This window comes from Pseudophryne corroboree, chromosome 1 (assembly GCF_028390025.1).
Source record: "Pseudophryne corroboree isolate aPseCor3 chromosome 1, aPseCor3.hap2, whole genome shotgun sequence".
NCBI lineage: Eukaryota > Metazoa > Chordata > Amphibia > Anura > Myobatrachidae > Pseudophryne > Pseudophryne corroboree.
In genome coordinates, this window is record NC_086444.1 from 956,332,274 (window position 1) to 956,341,005 (window position 8,732).

The 8,732-nt window shown below is 42.4% G+C and overlaps 1 protein-coding gene across 1 annotated transcript; it reads right to left on the minus strand.

The window, feature by feature from the left end:
• Positions 1-2,991: 2,991 nt before the first annotated feature.
• On the minus strand, positions 2,992-7,251 carry LOC135050221 (E3 SUMO-protein ligase KIAA1586-like). Its single transcript, XM_063956503.1, has 3 exons — positions 7,165-7,251; positions 6,389-6,498; positions 2,992-5,140 (listed from the first exon to the last, which is right to left on the minus strand). Exons 2-3 carry the CDS (start codon positions 6,487-6,489, stop codon positions 2,992-2,994), a joined length of 2,250 nt encoding a protein of 749 aa, XP_063812573.1. The 5' UTR covers positions 6,490-6,498; positions 7,165-7,251.
• Positions 7,252-8,732: the final 1,481 nt, after the last annotated feature.

An 8,732-nucleotide genomic window follows, 5' to 3' on the forward strand; every position in this document is an offset into this window, starting at 1 on the left:
GGTTTCTATAAGAAAAGTCATCTCACTTCAGGGCTACTGAACATCTAGGTCAATATTAGGTTGGATTAAAAATTAAAAGAGTGCAGCATTGACTGAGCCAAAAAAAACTTTTATTTTATTAACCAGCATTGTGAATAATGTACGCTAGAATTGTACAAATATATAAAACAATCACATTTTAATATAACATAAGTTATATAACAGAATATCCCTCCTTCCATCTCTCATCCCTGCACCTCAATCCCTCCATCCATCTCCACTGCACCTTGCTTCCACTTACATCTCCCACACCTGTACTTCACTTCCACCTTCTATCTCCCACACCTGTAATTCCCTTCCACCTACCATCTCCCACACCTTCTTTCCACCTTCCATCTCCTCTACACCTCGCTCCCACATTCCATCTCCCACACCTGTACTTCACTTCCACCCCCCACACCTGCCTTCCACCTTCCATCTCCCACACCTGTACTTTACTTCCACCTACCATCTCCACACCTGCCTTCTACCTTCCATCTCCTCTACACCTCGCTCCCACATTCTATCTCCCACACCTGTACTTCACTTCCACCTCCCATACCTGCCTTCCACCTTCCATCTCCCACACCTGTACTTTACTTCCACCTACCATCTCCACACCTGCCTTCTACCTTCCATCTCCTCTGCACCTCGCTCTCACCTTCCATCTCCCACATCTGTACTTCACTTCCACCTACCATCTCCACACCTGCCTTCTACCTTCCATCTCCTCTGCACCTCGCTCTCACCTTCCATCTCCCACATCTGTACTTCACTTCCACCTTCCATCTCCCACACCTGCCTTCCACCTTCCATCTCCTCTGCACCTCACTCCCACATTCCATCTCCCACACCTGTATTTCACTTCCACCTTCCATCTCCCACATCTGCCTTCTACCTTCCATCTCCTCTGCACCTCACTCCCACATTCCATCTCCCACACCTGTATTTCACTTCCACCTTCCATCTCCCGCACCTGCCTTCCACCTTCCATCTCCCACACCTGTACTTCACTTCTACCTTCCATCTCCCACACCTGCCTTCCACCTTCCATCTCTTCTGCACCTCACTCCCACCTTCCATCTCCCACACCTGCCTTCCACTTTCCATCTCTTCTGCACCTCACTCCCACCTTCTATCTCCCACACCTGTACTTCACTTCCACCTTCCATCTCCCACACCTGCCTTCCACCTTCCATCTCCCACACCTGTACTTCACTTCCATCTCCCACACCTGCCTTCCACCTTCCATCTCCCCAGTGGCGTCACAAGGCGGGTGCGGGGGGTGCGGCCCGCACCCGGGTGTGACACCTGGAGGGGGTGACACCAAATGTCAGCTCCTCCGTAGTGACAGGAGCCAGGTGCTGCAGTGTGAAATTCCGCTACAGCACCCGGCTCCTGTCATAGCAGAGGAGCCGACAGCACACTGAGACCGTCTCTGGGGGAAGCCCAGCATCTCCGGAGATGCTGGGCACGCCCCCAGAGTGACGATACCAGTATCCCCGCAAAGCCACGCCCCCTAGCTGTAAGGCCACGCCCCCTTTTTGCCGCGATCGCGGCAGTACATCAGGGGTGCGCACCGGGTGTCACCACACCTGGTGACGCCTTTGCATCTCCCACACCTGTACTTCACTTCCATCTCCCACACCTGTACTTCACTTCCATCTCCCACACCTGTACTTCACTTCCATCTCCCACACCTGTACTTCACTTCCATCTCCCACACCTGTACTTCACTTCCATCTCCCACACCTGTACTTCACTTCCACCTTCCATCTCCGACACCTGCCTTCCACTTTCCATCTCCCACACCTGCCTTCCACCTTCCATCTCCCACACCTGTACTTCACTTCCATCTCCCACACCTGCCTTCCACCTTCCATCTCCCACACCTGTACTTCACTTCCATCTCCCACACCTGTACTTCACTTCCATCTCCCACACCTGTACTTCACTTCCATCTCCCACACCTGTACTTCACTTCCACCTTCCATCTCCCACATCTGCCTTCCACTTTCCATCTCCCACACCTGTACTTCACTTCCATCTCCCACACCTGCCTTCCACCTTCCATCTCCCACACCTGTACTTCACTTCCATCTCCCACACCTGTACTTCACTTCCATCTCCCACATCTGTACTTCACTTCCATCTCCCACACCTGTACTTCACTTCCATCTCCCACACCTGCCTTCCACCTTCCATCTCCCACACCTGTACTTCACTTTCACCTTCCATCTCCCACACCGGCCTTCCACCTTCCATCTCTTCTGCACCTCGCTCCCACCTTCCATCCCCCACATCTGTACCTCACTTCCACCTTCCATCTCCCACATCTGTACTTCACTTCCACCTTCCATCTCTGACACCTGCCTTCCACCTTCCATCTCCCACACCTGTACTTTACTTCCACCTACCATCTCCACACCTGTACTTTACTTCCACCTTCCATCTCCCACACCTGCCTTCCACCTTCCATCTCCCACACCTGCCTTCCACCTTCCATCTCCTCTGCACCTCGCTCTCACCTTCCATCTCCCACATCTGTACTTCACTTCCACCTTCCATCTCCAACACCTGCCTTCCATCTCCCACACCTGCACTTCACTTCCATCTTCCATCTCCTTTGCACCTTGCTCCCCCTAGGCATTCCAGATGCCCTAGCCATTTTCCTATAATGCCTAAGTCTGGCTCTGCCCATAGAATCTACCTGATATATTATCTTACAACACTTCAATATATTGTAGTCGATACATATTCTAGGTCATTGGGACCTAATAAATAGACTGTTACTGAACATTACAACATATAGGTATAACGGTGAGCACTCATGCAACATCCCACTAACTATTTAAGAGAAAGAAGGCCAACTCCAGCAAGAGCAGCTCCTGGAACCCCCCATCATCCTCTCACCAACTATAACTCCCTCCCATTTCCTGGAGCAGATTACCAAGCTAGCACAGAACTTAAAATTTAAAGACACTTCCACAGCTGCTTATAGTAGGCCTGATCCTGTTGCCTTGCTTGCTCCTGTCTTGCCATGCCTTTACAGGATTGGGCTGCCCGACGTCCCTTGCCCAGCCACGATTTTACATATGCGTCCGGATTCCACTCAGTAAAGGGAGGACCAACAATTGAAATAAAAAGTAAGTCCGACACATGTCGAGTGGTCAGTGCAGTCCGCTTATCTGTAATTATGTTGTTCATAACACTAAAGCCTCGCTCACAGTCAGCATTGCTTGCTGCAAGAGTATCTACTGCAAGAATTAATTTCTTTAATTTTTCGTGAACAATCCGTCCTGCGCAGCATTTATATTCCACAAATCCCAGGTGTGTTTCATGGTAACTGACATTCAGCATTTCACATAGTGTACGAATCTCTTGGTCTCCAAAAAGTGGATTATAAGAATCAGTTTGCCAAGATTCAGGATTCAGAACAGATATGCTGTCAATCAGGGTGTGGTAAGCAGTTTCCCTACCTTTTGCTACGCTTTCTGTTGCTTTATTAGCAGTGGTGGTAAATAATTTGCACCTCATGTTATCAACAACAGCCTGAATGAATTGAGAGGATTTGATCTTGGGACTTTTCCCAATGCCTGTCAACTTTGTATTTTTGAACATAATTCCCTCTTCTGCATTCTGTGTCTGTTCACTGTGAAATCCTGGTATTCTCTTTAGGCTTTCAATTCTCCGCACATACATTTTTATGTGGTTGTCTGCCTTTGGAATGGTCATTTTTCTGTCTTGTAAGAGTTCTGATAAATTTTTGAGCTCAGTCAGAACATCTAACATAATTGACATATTTTTTACAAAGTTGACTGAGCACAGTTTTGAATGTAGACCTTGGAATTTCACTTGCTCCCTTCTATCCCTTGATTGGTCTTGTGAGGCTTTTTGAAAATGTGCAGCTAATGCAGGATACGTCTGCCAGACTGCATTCACTGCTCTCCACGATGAAGCTACCCATCTTACGTTGAAAACTCTGCCAATTTTTTTAAGCAAGACATGCAGCTCATTAGCCTGTGCACTAAGCTCACGTACATTTTTTGGTGACTGACTGTAAAGTGTGTATAAGGTGTCTAAAAATGACCTGAAGTCATTTGTACCTCCAGTAACATCTAGTGCTTGATCCACAGCTAGTTCAAGCCTGTGATTCATGCAATGCCAGAGAATTAGTTTGGGAAAGTCTCCTTGTAAGAGTTTTCCAACACCAGCTTTTACGCCAAGCATGACATTTGCGCCATCACTACAAAAACTGACAAAGATCTCTGTCAATACTTCGAAAGTAAAACCATGATGGAATAAACATTTCATTATTTCCTGTTTTATGCTCTCAGCTGAGGCATTTTCTAACTCTATCAAATCCAAAGGAAATGCTGCTGGATTCATGACACCATCAACACTTGATTTTAAAAAAATAACAAGAGTTGATTTTCTAGAAAGTGTAGTAGCTTCATCAACTAATATAGTAATCTTAGTTTTTTTTGTTATAATTTGTGAGACAATCTTTTTCCTCATTTCAGCCGAAATGTGTTCTATAATGTCTCTGCAGACCATTCTACTATGAAGCAAACGCCCAATCTGAACTCCATTCACTTTTTGCAGGTCAATCAAGCTCTCATGGTCAGTAAATGGCCTATTCATTTTAGCAATGTAGTAAGCTGTTCTGAATACACGGCTAGTGATTTCAAAAGCAGTTTCTTGACTTCTTCCATTTATGTTTAGCAGAATATCTTTTCTAGCAGTTTCTAGAATTTTTTCTGCTTCTGCATGAGCAGCGCTATTTTTGTGTATATAATTTTTTTTGCGAAGAGATGTGAGCTCTGTTTCCTTAGTTTTACCAAAAGGTAAAATGTTACATGCTGCCCACTGAGAAGCAATATTTATGCCTCGAGCAGCGTGAATCTTTAAGTTAGAAACTTCTGCACAGATTGTACAGCCGAGTTTTCCCCTAGACGCAAATAGCCACTCATGTTTCTTTTTGAATTCGTCAAATTGTTCTTTTGACCACACAGCTGGATATTGCTTTTCATCTGTAGACTTATCGTGTGATTCAGCTGATGTCTCAGCAACAACTTCCTCACAGTCAATAGTTACTATTTCATTGTCCAGTGCTAAGTTCCTACAAAAAAAGAGAGCAGTAGCTCATTTTTCTACAATATTTTTAAAAAATTATACATTTTTTATTCATATTTAAGCTAATTACTCCCTCACGGAAATGTAAAATATATAGTTGCTTATTTATTAAGCTTTTTTCCCCCAGAAAATTATATCTGAAAATTTATAATTTTATGGATTGTTGTTATGAGATATTGATTTCACAGAAATCAAATGCAGAAATTGAATGTTTATTAGCACTGCAGATCGCAGTCCTTATTATCAATAGGAAGTACAATCTGATCCCTGCTGTATATACCAAACTCTGAAAAGCATTGTTTATAGAATTTGGTCATGTTAGTTTATACCATTTTCAGATGATCTAAACTTCTTAAAGCCAATGGAGGCATGGTAGCAAGAGAGAGATCTTTCTATCCCTCTCCTGCAGCCTCCATCTGATGCCAGCTTCAATACTGGAAAATGTCACTGTGCGCATGCGCAGTGTCAGATTCCCCATGACTTTTACACAAATGGAAAAATCTTTTAAAAATGCAAAGGAACTAAAAGGGACATCGGTTATCACTACTACTTAACTTTCGGGGGGGTTTACTTAGTACATAGCAGGAATATTTTTTTATAAAAACTGAAAAATTCACAATGGATAAGAATGTTAATAATTACAACAGTGCCGCAATTATTAATGCATAGGCATCTTAACAAGAACAGTGCAGCCAAGTAAAAAACTAGATGTTTAGGGCTAACATTTTGGAAGGCTAGTCTACTGGTCTTTAAGAGTCCCCTCCCCATTTTATATTAATACACAATACTAAGTATATACATTCATTGCACTTTCAAAATAAATTAGCAAAAAAGATTTAAAAAATATGCTGGTACCCACATATAAATCACCTTGCTCCGGTGCAAAAAAACAATTCATCAAAGAAGATCCAAAGAAGTGGATGCACTGAGACTACAAAATGCAGAAAGCATAAGTATATTGGGCAAACGTTTTCAAGGCTGATGCCCCGTCATCAGGACTACACAAAGAAAGGAGTAACTCCTGTCTTTGTGTGGTCCTGATGACGGGGCATCAGCCTTGAAAACGTTTGGCCAATACACTTATGCTTTCTGCATTTTGTGGTCTGAGTGCCTTCACTTCTTTGGATCTTCTTTGATTTTTAATACATACATACATACATATACACACACACACACACACACACACACACACACACACACACACACACAAAACACGTTTGAAGATCTGACTTACTGTGTTTGAAGTGGAATGTCAGTTTTTCCTTTCTTTGGTTGGTGGTGAAAGTAGAACATTATTCCTGGCTTTGAACTATTTGTTCGCTTTTTATTAGACATGATGCCAGCCTGGTAATAACAAAAATTGTTATTAACATATTATAGAGATTCAAATTTAAAAAACAATGGATCTAATTAAAAAAATTAAAATACCGGTTCAACATTTACAATTGTAAATATTTTGCATGGTTAATATTTTGACCATATTATCTCCTCCTCATATAACATTAATGTACTGTAGTATACTATTCACACATCAGACATGTATGTCAAGGACCACCAGTTAGTGAGTACCATCCCACCACCGTGAGGAATTTAATCTTCCACAGGAGGTGACATATGTGTAACCTGTTACTAAATTAAGAATATACAAAACAGGTAACAGAATACACACACACACACACACACACACACACACACACACACACACACACACACACACACGAGTGTATGTTCTATAAAGTTTGACTTTGGTGTAACCCAGGTGCAAATACTGCTGATCTACCCTCGTGTCAATCTTGAGGTCCCACCAGCTTCACAAACTGCACAGAATGCATCTTTGAGAACTTATCTCCCCTCCCCTCCCCCCCCCCCCCCAGCTTTTTGGCACAAAATGCATCCATTTTTACATCAACCCCAACTGTATGTATTTTTAAGAGGTAGATTTTTTATGACACATCTAATATGGATTTTTTTATGTGAAATCTTAGTGTAAACTGGTACAGATTTAATTACCTGGTATAGATGTCTTCAATGTTTTAAAAGTCTACTTTTCAATAATCAATGTGAAAATCTCTGTCAGAGGACAGCTGCAGAAGATGTAGACCTGTTAGGGAAAAAAAATATTTTGTTAATACAACAGCGATTCATTTTTTTGACGTTCAATTTGTACAAAGTCAGTATGTAAAGAGAAGAAAACTCAAGAATAAATCCAAGAGGTTACATACTGGTAAGAGAGAGAGAGGACTTTAGTGAAAACTGAAAATTCGTTACTTACCTAATGAAGTATTCCAAAGTCTAGTCCAAAGGATCGTATAACACCATAAGCTTGGGTGAAAATGTAGGGCTGTTCTGAAGTCCACTCCGAAGGGTGAAGAACACTGTTGGTTTTAGTGGTGATCAAGGACTGTTTGTAAGTACACTCCAAAAAAATCAAAGTACACTGCAGGCCTTGGGTGAAGGCACTGTAAGGGAAACAGAGTCATAATCTTAACTCTAGCCTAGCAAAGCAAAACAAATACCGAAACCAATATATCCTCTGGCACAAAACAAGCAGCGGCACTCGGAGGCTGATTTCAAAACATGTATTTCACAACGTAATCCCAACGTTCCGGGGCTGATATATAGATATATCTATCTCTACATATATAATACAAGTGCCCAGCACTCCAGATTTATAGGCTATTTGTATACTTGCCCGGATGCCCTCCGTGACCTCCAATATAGCGGACGTAATGGCGGCACTCCGAGACGTGTAGGTCAATGACAAAATTACTTTCGAAATAAAAGTAGTCTTTGCATTGATGTACACGTCTCGGAGTGCCGCCATTACGATATATATATATTCAGGAGGGAAACATTCTTCAAAGGAAGAGAAGTATTAGAACTCGAGGACATACCCTGAGACTGGAGGGGGGGAGGTTCAGGGGAAATTTAAGGAAAACTTACTTCACTGAAAGGGTAGTGGACAAGTGGAATAGCCTCCCATCAGAGGTGGTAGAGGCTAAGACTGTAGAGCAATTTAAACATGCTAGGGATAGGCATATGAATATCCTTACAAAAAATTAAGGTTCAAAAAGGGTTGCGATTACCTTAAGGATAAAAAAGGGGCAGACTAGATGGGCCAAGTGGTTCTTATCTGCCATCAAATTCTTTGTTTTATATATATATATATATATATATATATATAAATATATATAAAGAAAGTAGTCAGCAGCACTCCCGGCTCCCGGACAAGGAATGAAAAAGGACACAATCGTTGTGTTGTCAGCGTTTCAATGTTATTCAAGTGAACATTTTCCTCAGGATGTCCTGAGGAAAATGTTCACTTGAATAACATTGAAACGCTGACAACACAACGATTGTGTCCTTTTTCATTCCCTGTCCGGGAGCCGTGAGTGCCGCTGACTACTTTCTTTTTTTATGGACATCCATTCCATGGTTGTTACTGGGAAGGCACCGGCTTTATCTATATGTCTGTAACGGAATGGAGTGCTGCTGATCTCTACAGTGTATATGTAATATATATATATATATATATATATATATATATAATTTTTTTTTTTTTTTTTTCACAGTAGGTG